Raw genomic sequence first — 14252 nt, forward strand, 5'->3', positions numbered from 1 at the left:
CACTATACATTCGGGTAGGGAGCGTTTCTCAAACCCAGATTTGTCGGTTGGACTGCCAGATGGTGAAGCATCATTCAAGAGAACATGTTTCCACTGCTCCAGAGTCCAATGGCGGCAGGCTTTACACCACTCCAGCCGACGCTTGGCATGGTGATCTTAGGCTTGTGTGCGGCTGCTGGACCATGGAAACCCAGTTCATGAAGCTCCCGACGAACAGTTCTTGTGCTGACGTTGTTTCGAGGCAGTTTGGAACTCAGGTAGTGAGTGTTGCAACTGTGAACTGACGATTTTACGCACTTTAGCACGCCACAGTCCCGTTCTGTGAGCTTGTGTGACCAACCACTTCGCGGCTGAGCCGTTGTTATTCATCGACATTTCCACTTCACAATAACAGCACTTACAGTTGCCTGGGGCTGATCTAGAAAGGCATACATTTGACAAACTGACTTATTGGGAAGGTGGCATCCTATGACGATGCCACGTTGAAAGTCACTGAGCTCTTGAGTAAGGCCATTCTACTGCCAATGTTTGTCTATTCAGATTGCATGGCTGTATGCTTGATTTTATACACCTGTCAGCAGTGGGTGTGGCTGAAATAGCCGAATCCACGAATATGAAGGGGTCCACATACTAATTATTGTGTATGTCACTGTCTTCATGTCTGATTGAGAGCCTGTTCACCTGACACTCGTGTGTGTGTGTGTGTGTGTGTGTGTGTGTGTGTGTGTGTGTGTGTGTGTGTGTGTGTGTGTGTGTGTGTGTGTGTGTGTGTGTGTGTGTGTGTGTGTGTGTGTGTGTGTGTGTGTGTGTGTGTGTGTGTGTGTGTGTGTGCGTGTGTGTGTCTCTTTTACTCAGCACAACAAGGTCACTAAAAACATGCTTTCTTGGCCTGGTGTGTGTCCATGCAGGTGAAGCTGTGGCGTGTGTGTGAACCAGAACAGGAGCAGCCCGGGGGGGCGGAGGTGACCCTGTGTCCCGGAGAGGGTCGTCTGGAGCTGGTCGCCTTCCACCCCACCTCCTCTGGCCTGCTGGCTGTGGGCTCCACCAAGACAGCCCAGCTCTGGGACACCAGCTGCCAACAATCACCACTAGCAGGTAGGAGACACTGGAGGAGAGGAGCTTTACACTATGCAGGCATGAAAGAATGGTGGATGCATGAATGCATGCTCTCTTATAGACTGAAGGAATGATTGAAGGAATGCACACAAACACACATGCATGAATGATGAACACACACGCACTCAAAATCACTCACAAATGGATCAATACAGTACACAACCCAATCAAGCCACACTGCTTCTTGACACAACGACAGTAGATGGCATAGATGACAACGGCATTAACCTGGAAGCCAGCCGCACCAATGTGTCGGAGGAAACACTGTACACCAGGCGACCGTGTCAGCGTGCATTGCGCCCGGCCCGCCACAGGAGTGCGTGATGGCCAAACCCTCCCCAAACCCAGACGACTCTGCCTGATGGTTGCCTGGTTGCGGCCGGGTGACAGCCTGGACTTGAACCAATATCTCTAGTGGCACAGCTAGTACTGCGATGCAGTGTCTGGGCTGCACCTGTCCTGTGTCTGGGCTGTACCTGTCCTGTGTCTGGGCTGTACCTGTCCTGTGTCTGGGCTGCACCTGTCCTGTGTCTTGGCTGCACCTGTCCCGTGTCTTGGCGACACCTGTCCCGTGTCTGGGCTGTACCTGTCCTGTGTCTGGGCTGTACCTGTCCTGTGTCTGGGCTGCACCTGTCCTGTGTCTTGGCTGCACCTGTCCCGTGTCTTGGCGACACCTGTCCCGTGTCTGGGCTGCACCTGTCCCGTGTCTGGGCTGCACCTGTCCCGTGTCTTGGCCTCACCTGTCCTGTGTCTTGGCCTCACCTGTCCCGTGTCTTGGCCTCATCTGTCCCGTGTCTTGGCCTCACCTGTCCCGTGTCTTGGCTTCACCTGTCCCGTGTCTTGGCTTCACCTGTCCCGTGTCTTGGCTTCACCTGTCCCGTGTCTTGGCTTCACCTGTCCCGTGTCTTGGCCACACCTGTCCCGTGTCTTGGCCACACCTGTCCCGTGTCTGGGCCTCACCTGTCCCGTGTCTGGGCCGCACCTGTCCCGTGTCTGGGCCGCACCTGTCCCGTGTCTGGGCTGCACCTGTCCTGTGTCTGGGCTGCACCTGTCCCGTGTCTTTGCCCCACCTGTCCTGTGTCTTGGCCTCTACTGTCCTGTGTCTTGGCCTCACCTGTCCTGTGTCTTGGCGTCACCTGTCCCGTGTCTTGGCCTCACCTGTCCCGTGTCTTGGCTTCACCTGTCCTGTGTCTTGGCCCCACCTGTCCCGTGTTTTGGCTGCACCTGTCCCCTGTCTGGGCATCACCTGTCCTGTGTTTCTACCTGTGCTTTCTTTTCTTTGTCTATTCATCCTGAATCTGTTCTTTATGTACTTTGTTTTTCCTGGTCTTGTTAACCTGTGCTGTTGACCTCCCTGTGACCTTTCCTTGACCTTCCATGTGATAACCTGCGGGCTGAGCTGACCAGTCTCTTGATCGCTGACCTGTGTTTCTGTCTGTAGCTCTGGAGCCGCACGGTGATCAGCTGCAGAGTCTTAGCTGGAAACAGGACGGCTCCCTGTTGGCTTCCTCCTGCAAGGTGAGTCAGTCCTACAGTACATACTGAGGCCAGACAGGAACTATTATTGTCATGTACAGTACATCTAAATATAACCTCAGCAGAAAAAGAAACATCCTCTCACTGTCAACTGTGTTTATTTTCAGCTTAACACGTGTAAATATTGGTATGAACACAACCAGATTCAACAACTGAGACATAAACTGAACAAGTTCCACAGACATGTGACTAACAGAAATGGAATAATGTGTCCCTGAACAAAGGGGGGTCAAATCAAAATTAACAGTCATTATCTGGTGTGGCCACCAGCTGCATTAAGTACTGCAGTGCATCCTCCTCCTCATGGACTGCACCAGATTTGCCAGTTCTTGGTGTGAGATGTTACCCCACTCTTCCACCATGGCACCTGTAAGTTCCTGGACATTTCTGGGGGAAATGGCCCTAGCCTTCACCCTCCATTCCAACAGGTCCCAGACATGCTCAATGGGATTGAGATACGGGCTCTTCGCTCGCCATGGCAGAACACTGACATTCCTGTCTTGCAGGAAATCACACACAGAACGATCAGTATGGCTGGTGGCATTGTCATGCTGGAGGGTCATGTCAGGATGAGCCTGCAGGAAGGTTACCACATGAGGGAGGAGGATGTCTTCCCTGTAACGCACAGCGTTGAGATTGCCTGCAATCACAACAAGCCCAGTCCGATGATGCTGTGACACACTGCTCCAGACCATGACAGACCCTCCACCTCCAAATAGATCCCGCTCCAGAGTACAGGCCTCGGTGTAACACTCATTCCTTTAACGTTAAACGCGAACCCGACCATCACCCCTGGTGATACAAAACGGTGACTCGTTAGTGAAGAGCACTTTTTGCCAGTCCTGTTTGGTCCAGCCACGGTAGGTTTGTGACCATAAGTGACATTGTTGCCGGTGATGTCTGGTGAGGACCTGCCTTACAACATGCCTACAAGCCCTTAGTCCAGCCTCTCTCATCTTATTGTTGATAGTCAGAGCACTGATGGAGGGATTGTGCATCCTGGTGTAACTCGGGCAGTTGTTGTTGTACCTGTCCCGCAGGTATACTGTTCGGCTGTACCGATCCTGTGCAGGTGTTGTTACACGCGGTCTGCCACTGTGAGGACGATCAGCTGTCCATCCTGTCTCCCTGTAGCGCTGTCTTAGGCGTCTCACAGTACGGACATTGAAATTTATTGCCCTGGCCACACCTGCAGTCCTCATGCCTCCTTGCAGCATGCCTAAGGCACGTTCACGCAGATGAGTAGGGACCCTGGACATCTTTCTTTTGGTGTTTTCAGAGTCAGTAGAAAGGCCTCATCTAGTGTCCTAAATTTTCATAACTGTGACCTTAATTGCCTACCGTCTGTAAGCTGTTAGTGTCTTAACGACCGTTCCACAGGTGCATGTTCATTTATTGTTTATGGTTCATTGAACGAGCATGGGAGACTGTATTTAAACTCTACAATGAAGATCTGTGAAGTTATTTGGATTTTTATGAATGATCTTTGAAAGACTGGCTGGATAGCACAGGAGCTGGATAGCACAGGAGCTGGATAGCACAGGAGCTGGATAGAAAACATTACATTTACATTTAAGTCATTTAGCAGACGCTCTTATCCAGAGCGACTTACAAATTGGGGCATTCACCTTATGACATCCAGTGGAACAGTCACTTTACAATAGTGCATCTAAATCTTAAAGGGGGGTGAGAGGGATTACTTATCCTATCCTAGGTATTCCTTAAAGAGGTGGGGTTTCAGGTGTCTCCGGAAGGTGGTGATTGACTCCGCTGTCCTGGCGTCATGAGGGAGTTTGTTCCACCATTGGGGGGCCAGAGCAGCGAACAGTTTTGACTGGGCTGAGCGGGAGCTGTACTTCCTCAGTGGTAGGGAGGCGAGCAGGCCAGAGGTGGATGAACGCAGTGCCCTTGTTTGGGTGTAGGGCCTGATCAGAGCCTGGAGGTACTGAGGTGCCGTTCCCCTCACAGCTCCGTAGGCAAGCACCATGGTCTTGTAGCGGATGCGAGCTTCAACTGGAAGCCAGTGGAGAGAACGGAGGAGCGGGGTGACGTGAGAGAACTTGGGAAGGTTGAACACCAGACGGGCTGCGGCGTTCTGGATGAGTTGTAGGGGTTTAATGGCACAGGCAGGGAGCCCAGCCAACAGCGAGTTGCAGTAATCCAGACGGGAGATGACAAGTGCCTGGATTAGGACCTGCGCCGCTTCCTGTGTGAGGCAGGGTCGTACTCTGCGGATGTTGTAGAGCATGAACCTACAGGAACGGGCCACCGCCTTGATGTTGGTTGAGAACTACAGGGTGTTGTCCAGGATCACGCCAAGGTTCTTAGCGCTCTGGGAGGAGGACACAATGGAGTTGTCAACCGTGATGGCGAGATCATGGAACGGGCAGTCCTTCCCCGGGAGGAAGAGCAGCTCCGTCTTGCCGAGGTTCAGCTTGAGGTGGTGATCCGTCATCCACACTGATATGTCTGCCAGACATGCAGAGATGCGATTCGCCACCTGGTCATCAGAAGGGGGAAAGGAGAAGATTGTGTGTCGTCTGCATAGCAATGATAGGAGAGACCATGTGAGGTTATGACAGAGCCAAGTGACTTGGTGTATAGCGAGAATAGGAGAGGGCCTAGAACAGAGCCCTGGGGGACACCAGTGGTGAGAGCGCGTGGTGAGACAGATTCTCGCCACGCCACCTGGTAGGAGCGACCTGTCAGGTAGGACGCAATCCAAGCGTGGGCCGCGCTTGGATTGGCAGAACGATGGCAGAAAGTGCATGTTCACATATTGTGAACTACTTTTCAATGGGATCCTACGATAAAGGTTTGTCACATAGAGAGGTTGCTATCTATTGTCGTGTCTTTGGCTATGCCATATTAAGTGATATGACATGCTATTCAATGAAATAATTTATTCGTAATTAATCACCTGATTGAGCTAACCAAGGGTTTTGCAAATGTAACCTCAGTAGGTTAGAGAGAGGAAAAAAGGGGGGAAGAGGTATTTAGGACTGTCATAAACCTGCCCCCAGGCCAACGTCATGACACTATCAAGGACGATTTCACATAGCAACCTCTCTTTCAATCTTATGTGTTGTGTCTTAAATACTTCCCAACTCTCTAGTGGCAAACAATAGCAGAAGAGGTTCACATAATGTGTGTGTTTGACATCTACTACATTACGGTTGTACTGTGCGGAATCACTGATCTACAAGTTAAATTACATGTACATACTGTATATTTAGCAGATGTTATCGCAGGTGCAGTGAGATGCTTATGTTCATAGCTCAAACAGTGCAGTAATACCGAACAATACACACAAATCCCCTAAATGAAAAAGACATTAAGAAATATCAGAACGAGCAATGTCAGAGTCCGTGTGTATTGACATTATGGACAGTATATGAATAGAAAATATATGTACAGCCGTAGTTCTGTAGGATGAGCCTTGACTAGAACACATATGAAGTGGGTAAAACAGTATGTAAACATTATTAAAAACCCCTAAGGTCGTTGTCCGTGCCCCTGTGGACATGTAATTAGCATTATTGCTCCCAAGAGTGTGGGCCTATGCCCTCACAGGCCCACCCATAGCTGCGCCCCTGCCCAGTCATGTGAAATCCATAGATCAGGGCCTAATTTGCCAGCCTGGGATGGAATACTGTAGTAACTGTAGTAACTGTAGTAACTGTAGTAACTGTAGTAACTGTAGTAACTGTAGTAGCCGCGTCTCCCCAGTAGATGCCACCAACGGAACACCATATCCCCCTGTTTGCCTGATTGGCGCAACCCGACATTAATCAGCATCTGTTTTTGAGCTGATTGATCATTCTGTCAACAGGGGTGACACTCATTAACCCGGGTAGAGATCTTGTCCTCTGACTGTGTCCCACTTTTTATACTTTATACAGAGTTCTCCATAAAACCTCAACTTTCCCTTGTAAATGAACACAACTCAGGGATTGAGAAAGATGGATGAGTCTGAGATCACTGATGTAACAACCAGTTTGTCTAATTGTTTTAGTGTTGTAATAGTTCTAATAGTTTGATCGTGTTGACAGAGGAATTAATTAATGCAAGAGTGAGTGATCCTAACTGAGCAGCCAAGTCTTCATATTAAAATTAGTGTGTTAGTTATCAGCCAAGCCTTCCTATTAACATTAGTGTGTTAGTTATCAGCCAAGTCTTCCTATTAACATTAGTGTGTTAGTTATCAGACAAGTCTTCCTATTAACATTAGTGTGTTAGTTATCAGCCAAGTCTCCATATTAACATTAGTGTGTTAGTTATCAGCCAAGTCTTCCTATTAACATTAGTGTGTTAGTTATCAGCCAAGTCTCCATATTAACATTAGTGTGTTAGTTATCAGCCAAGTCTTCCTATTAACATTAGTCTGTTAGTTATCAGCCAAGTCTCCATATTAACATTAGTCTGTTAGTTATCAGCCAAGTCTCCATATTAACATTAGTGTGTTAGTTATCAGACAAGTCTTCCTATTAACATTAGTGTGTTAGTTATCAGACAAGTCTTCCTATTAACATTAGTGTGTTAGTTATCAGCCAAGTCTCCATATTAACATTAGTGTGTTAGTTATCAGCCAAGTCTTCCTATTAACATTAGTGTGTTAGTTATCAGCCAAGTCTCCATATTAACATTAGTGTGTTAGTTATCAGCCAAGTCTTCCTATTAACATTAGTGTGTTAGTTATCAGACAAGTCTTCCTATTAACATTAGTGTGTTAGTTATCAGCCAAGTCTCCATATTAACATTAGTGTGTTAGTTATCAGCCAAGTCTCCATATTAACATTAGTCTGTTAGTTATCAGCCAAGTCTCCATATTAACATTAGTGTGTTAGTTATCAGACAAGTCTTCCTATTAACATTAGTGTGTTAGTTATCAGACAAGTCTTCCTATTAACATTAGTGTGTTAGTTATCAGCCAAGTCTCCATATTAACATTAGTGTGTTAGTTATCAGCCAAGTCTTCCTATTAACATTAGTGTGTTAGTTATCAGCCAAGTCTCCATATTAACATTAGTGTGTTAGTTATCAGCCAAGTCTTCCTATTAACATTAGTGTGTTAGTTATCAGCCAAGTCTCCATATTAACATTAGTGTGTTAGTTATCAGCCAAGTCTCCATATTAACATTAGTGTGTTAGTTATCAGCCAAGTCTTCCTATTAACATTAGTGTGTTAGTTATCAGCCAAGTCTCCATATTAACATTAGTGTGTTAGTTATCAGCCAAGTCTTCCTATTAACATTAGTGTGTTAGTTATCAGCCAAGTCTCCATATTAACATTAGTGTGTTTAGTTATCAGCCAAGTCTTCCTATTAACATTAGTGTGTTAGTTATCAGCCAAGTCTTCCTATTAACATTAGTGTGTTAGTTATCAGCCAAGTCTCCATATTAACATTAGTGTGTTAGTTATCAGCCAAGTCTCCATATTAACATTAGTGTGTTAGTTATCAGCCAAGTCTCCATATTAACATTAGTGTGTTAGTTATCAGCCAAGTCTCCATATTAACATTAGTGTGTTAGTTATCAGCCAAGTCTCCATATTAACATTAGTGTGTTTAGTTATCAGCCAAGTCTCCATATTAACATTAGTGTGTTAGTTATCAGCCAAGTCTTCCTATTACATTTAAGTCATTTAGCAGACGCTCTTATCCAGAGCGACTATGTTAGTTATCAGCCAAGTCTCCATATTAACATTAGTGTGTTAGTTATCAGCCAAGTCTTCCTATTAACATTAGTGTAATATATAATAATAATATATGCCATTTAGCAGACGCTTTTATCCAAAGCGACTTACAGTCATGTGTGCATACATTCTACGTATGGGTGGTCCCGGGGATCGAACCCACTACCCTGGCGTTACAAGCGCCATGCTCTACCAACTGAGCTACAGAAGGACCACACAGTGTGTTAGTTATCAGCCAAGTCTTCATATTAAACATTAGTGTGTTAGTTATCAGCCAAGTCTTCCTATTAACATTAGTGTGTTAGTTATCAGCCAAGTCTTCCTATTAACATTAGTGTGTTAGTTATCAGCCAAGTCTTCCTATTAACATTAGTGTGTTAGTTATCAGCCAAGTCTCCATATTAACATTAGTGTGTTAGTTATCAGCCAAGTCTTCCTATTAACATTAGTGTGTTAGTTATCAGCCAAGTCTTCCTATTAACATTAGTGTGTTAGTTATCAGCCAAGTCTTCCTATTAACATTAGTGTGTTAGTTATCAGCCAAGTCTCCATATTAACATTAGTGTGTTAGTTATCAGCCAAGTCTTCCTATTAACATTACATTTACATTTAAGTCATTTAGCAGACGCTCTTATCCAGAGCGACTATGTTAGTTATCAGCCAAGTCTCCATATTAACATTAGTGTGTTAGTTATCAGCCAAGTCTCCATATTAACATTAGTGTGTTAGTTATCAGCCAAGTCTCCATATTAACATTAGTGTGTTAGTTATCAGCCAAGTCTCCATATTAACATTAGTGTGTTAGTTATCAGCCAAGTCTCCATATTAACATTAGTGTGTTAGTTATCAGCCAAGTCTTCCTATTAACATTAGTGTGTTAGTTATCAGCCAAGTCTTCCTATTAACATTAGTGTGTTAGTTATCAGCCAAGTCTTCCTATTAACATTAGTGTGTTAGTTATCAGCCAAGTCTTCCTATTAACATTAGTGTGTTAGTTATCAGACAAGTCTCCATATTAACATTAGTGTGTTAGTTATCAGCCAAGTCTTCCTATTAACATTAGTGTGTTAGTTATCAGCCAAGTCTTCCTATTAACATTAGTGTGTTAGTTATCAGCCAAGTCTTCCTATTAACATTAGTGTGTTAGTTATCAGCCAAGTCTTCCTATTAACATTAGTGTGTTAGTTATCAGACAAGTCTTCCTATTAACATTAGTGTGTTAGTTATCAGCCAAGTCTTCCTATTAACATTAGTGTGTTAGTTATCAGCCAAGTCTTCCTATTAACATTAGTGTGTTAGTTATCAGCCAAGTCTCCATATTAACATTAGTGTGTTAGTTATCAGCCAAGTCTCCATATTAACATTAGTGTGTTAGTTATCAGCCAAGTCTTCATATTAACATTAGTGTGTTAGTTATCAGCCAAGTCTTCCTATTAACATTACATTTACATTTAAGTCATTTAGCAGACGCTCTTATCCAGAGCGACTGTTAGTTATCAGCCAAGTCTTCCTATTAACATTAGTGTGTTAGTTATCAGCCAAGTCTCCATATTAACATTAGTGTGTTAGTTATCAGCCAAGTCTTCCTATTAACATTAGTGTGTTATCAGCCAAGTCTCCATATTAACATTAGTGTGTTAGTTATCAGCCAAGTCTTCCTATTAACATTAGTGTGTTAGTTATCAGCCAAGTCTCCATATTAACATTAGTGTGTTAGTTATCAGCCAAGTCTTCATATTAACATTAGTGTGTTAGTTATCAGCCAAGTCTTCCTATTAACATTAGTGTGTTAGTTATCAGCCAAGTCTTCCTATTAACATTACATTTACATTTAAGTCATTTAGCAGACGCTCTTATCCAGAGCGACTATGTTAGTTATCAGCCAAGTCTTCCTATTAACATTAGTGTGTTAGTTATCAGCCAAGTCTCCATATTAACATTAGTGTGTTAGTTATCAGCCAAGTCTCCATATTAACATTAGTGTGTTAGTTATCAGCCAAGTCTCCATATTAACATTAGTGTGTTAGTTATCAGCCAAGTCTCCATATTAACATTAGTGTGTTAGTTATCAGCCAAGTCTCCATATTAACATTAGTGTGTTAGTTATCAGCCAAGTCTTCCTATTAACATTACATTTACATTTAAGTCATTTAGCAGAGCTCTTATCCAGAGCGACTATGTTAGTTATCAGCCAAGTCTTCCTATTAACATTAGTGTGTTAGTTATCAGCCAAGTCTCCATATTAACATTAGTGTGTTAGTTATCAGCCAAGTCTCCATATTAACATTAGTGTGTTAGTTATCAGCCAAGTCTCCATATTAACATTAGTGTGTTAGTTATCAGCCAAGTCTCCATATTAACATTAGTGTGTTAGTTATCAGCCAAGTCTCCATATTAACATTAGTGTGTTAGTTATCAGCCAAGTCTTCCTATTAACATTACATTTACATTTAAGTCATTTAGCAGACGCTCTTATCCAGAGCGACTATGTTAGTTATCAGCCAAGTCTTCCTATTAACATTAGTGTGTTAGTTATCAGCCAAGTCTTCCTATTAACATTAGTGTGTTAGTTATCAGCCAAGTCTTCCTATTAACATTAGTGTGTTAGTTATCAGCCAAGTCTTCCTATTAACATTAGTGTGTTAGTTATCAGCCAAGTCTTCCTATTAACATTACATTTACATTTAAGTCATTTAGCAGACGCTCTTATCCAGAGCGACTATGTTAGTTATCAGCCAAGTCTTCCTATTAACATTAGTGTGTTATCAGCCAAGTCTCCATATTAACATTAGTGTGTTAGTTATCAGCCAAGTCTTCCTATTAACATTAGTGTGTTAGTTATCAGACAAGTCTTCCTATTAACATTAGTGTGTTAGTTATCAGCCAAGTCTCCATATTAACATTAGTGTGTTAGTTATCAGCCAAGTCTTCCTATTAACATTAGTGTGTTAGTTATCAGCCAAGTCTTCCTATTAACATTAGTGTGTTAGTTATCAGCCAAGTCTTCCTATTAACATTAGTGTGTTAGTTATCAGCCAAGTCTTCCTATTAACATTACATTTACATTTAAGTCATTTAGCAGAGCTCTTATGACTATGTTAGTTATCAGCCAAGTCTTCCTATTAACATTAGTGTGTTAGTTATCAGCCAAGTCTTCCTATTAACATTAGTGTGTTAGTTATCAGCCAAGTCTTCCTATTAACATTAGTGTGTTAGTTATCAGCCAAGTCTTCCTATTAACATTACATTTACATTTAAGTCATTTAGCAGACGCTCTTATCCAGAGCGACTATGTTAGTTATCAGCCAAGTCTTCCTATTAACATTAGTGTGTTAGTTATCAGCCAAGTCTTCCTATTAACATTAGTGTGTTAGTTATCAGCCAAGTCTTCCTATTAACATTAGTGTGTTAGTTATCAGCCAAGTCTTCCTATTAACATTACATTTACATTTAAGTCATTTAGCAGACGCTCTTATCCAGAGCGACTATGTTAGTTATCAGCCAAGTCTTCCTATTAACATTAGTGTGTTAGTTATCAGCCAAGTCTTCCTATTAACATTAGTGTGTTAGTTATCAGACAAGTCTTCCTATTAACATTAGTGTGTTAGTTATCAGACAAGTCTTCCTATTAACATTAGTGTGTTAGTTATCAGCCAAGTCTTCCTATTAACATTAGTGTGTTAGTTATCAGCCAAGTCTTCCTATTAACATTAGTGTGTTAGTTATCAGCCAAGTCTTCCTATTAACATTAGTGTGTTAGTTATCAGCCAAGTCTCCATATTAACATTAGTGTGTTAGTTATCAGCCAAGTCTTCCTATTAACATTAGTGTGTTAGTTATCAGCCAAGTCTTCCTATTAACATTAGTGTGTTAGTTATCAGCCAAGTCTTCCTATTAACATTAGTGTGTTAGTTATCAGCCAAGTCTCCATATTAACATTAGTGTGTTAGTTATCAGCCAAGTCTCCATATTAACATTAGTGTGTTAGTTATCAGCCAAGTCTCCATATTAACATTAGTGTGTTAGTTATCAGCCAAGTCTCCATATTAACATTAGTGTGTTAGTTATCAGCCAAGTCTTCCTATTAACATTACATTTACATTTAAGTCATTTAGCAGACGCTCTTATCCAGAGCGACTATGTTAGTTATCAGCCAAGTCTTCCTATTAACATTAGTGTGTTAGTTATCAGCCAAGTCTTCCTATTAACATTAGTGTGTTAGTTATCAGCCAAGTCTTCCTATTAACATTAGTGTGTTAGTTATCAGCCAAGTCTTCCTATTAACATTAGTGTGTTAGTTATCAGCCAAGTCTTCCTATTAACATTACATTTACATTTAAGTCATTTAGCAGACGCTCTTATCCAGAGCGACTATGTTAGTTATCAGCCAAGTCTTCCTATTAACATTAGTGTGTTAGTTATCAGCCAAGTCTCCATATTAACATTAGTGTGTTTAGTTATCAGCCAAGTCTTCCTATTAACATTAGTGTGTTAGTTATCAGCCAAGTCTTCCTATTAACATTAGTGTGTTAGTTATCAGCCAAGTCTTCCTATTAACATTAGTGTGTTAGTTATCAGCCAAGTCTTCATATTAACATTAGTGTGTTAGTTATCAGCCAAGTCTCCATATTAACATTAGTGTGTTAGTTATCAGCCAAGTCTCCATATTAACATTAGTGTGTTAGTTATCAGCCAAGTCTCCATATTAACATTAGTGTGTTAGTTATCAGCCAAGTCTTCCTATTAACATTAGTGTGTTAGTTATCAACCAAGTCTCCATATTAACATTAGTGTGTTAGTTATCAGCCAAGTCTCCATATTAACATTAGTGTGTTAGTTATCAGCCAAGTCTTCCTATTAACATTACATTTACATTTAAGTCATTTAGCAGACGCTCTTATCCAGAGCGACTATGTTAGTTATCAGCCAAGTCTTCCTATTAACATTAGTGTGTTAGTTATCAGACAAGTCTTCCTATTAACATTAGTGTGTTATCAGCCAAGTCTTCCTATTAACATTAGTGTGTTAGTTATCAGCCAAGTCTTCCTATTAACATTAGTGTGTTAGTTATCAGCCAAGTCTTCCTATTAACATTACATTTACATTTAAGTCATTTAGCAGACGCTCTTATCCATAGCGACTATGTTAGTTATCAGCCAAGTCTTCCTATTAACATTAGTGTGTTAGTTATCAGCCAAGTCTTCCTATTAACATTAGTGTGTTAGTTATCAGCCAAGTCTTCCTATTAACATTACATTTACATTTAACACGCTCTTATCCAGAGCGACTATGTTAGTTATCAGCCAAGTCTTCCTATTAACATTAGTGTGTTAGTTATCAGCCAAGCCTTCCTATTAACATTAGTGTGTTTAGTTATCAGACAAGTCTTCCTATTAACATTAGTGTGTTAGTTATCAGACAAGTCTTCCTATTAACATTAGTGTGTTAGTTATCAGCCAAGTCTTCCTATTAACATTAGTGTGTTAGTTATCAGCCAAGTCTCCATATTAACATTAGTGTGTTAGTTATCAGCCAAGTCTTCCTATTAACATTAGTGTGTTAGTTATCAGCCAAGTCTTCCTATTAACATTAGTGTGTTAGTTATCAGCCAAGTCTTCCTATTAACATTAGTGTGTTAGTTATCAGCCAAGTCTCCATATTAACATTAGTGTGTTAGTTATCAGCCAAGTCTCCATATTAACATTAGTGTGTTAGTTATCAGCCAAGTCTCCATATTAACATTAGTGTGTTAGTTATCAGCCAAGTCTCCATATTAACATTAGTGTGTTAGTTATCAGCCAAGTCTTCCTATTAACATTACATTTACATTTAAGTCATTTAGCAGACGCTCTTATCCAGAGCGACTATGTTAGTTATCAGCCAAGTCTTCCTATTAACATTAGTG

General features: G+C 41.9%; 1 protein-coding gene across 5 annotated transcripts in view; it reads left to right on the forward strand.

The window, feature by feature from the left end:
- The window catches only part of LOC124022875 (coronin-7-like), an 87887-nt gene that overhangs the window by 11102 nt on the left and 62533 nt on the right, over positions 1-14252 (forward strand). For all 5 annotated transcript variants that reach the window (XM_046337562.1, XM_046337563.1, XM_046337565.1 and 2 more), the window contains exons 5-6: positions 909-1095; positions 2558-2634. In XM_046337562.1, coding sequence (XP_046193518.1) covers positions 909-1095; positions 2558-2634 — 264 coding nt within the window. The remainder of the gene's footprint in view (positions 1-908; positions 1096-2557; positions 2635-14252) is intronic.

This window comes from Oncorhynchus gorbuscha, unplaced genomic scaffold (genome assembly GCF_021184085.1).
Source record: "Oncorhynchus gorbuscha isolate QuinsamMale2020 ecotype Even-year unplaced genomic scaffold, OgorEven_v1.0 Un_scaffold_1464, whole genome shotgun sequence".
Classification (NCBI taxonomy): Eukaryota; Metazoa; Chordata; class Actinopteri; order Salmoniformes; family Salmonidae; genus Oncorhynchus; species Oncorhynchus gorbuscha.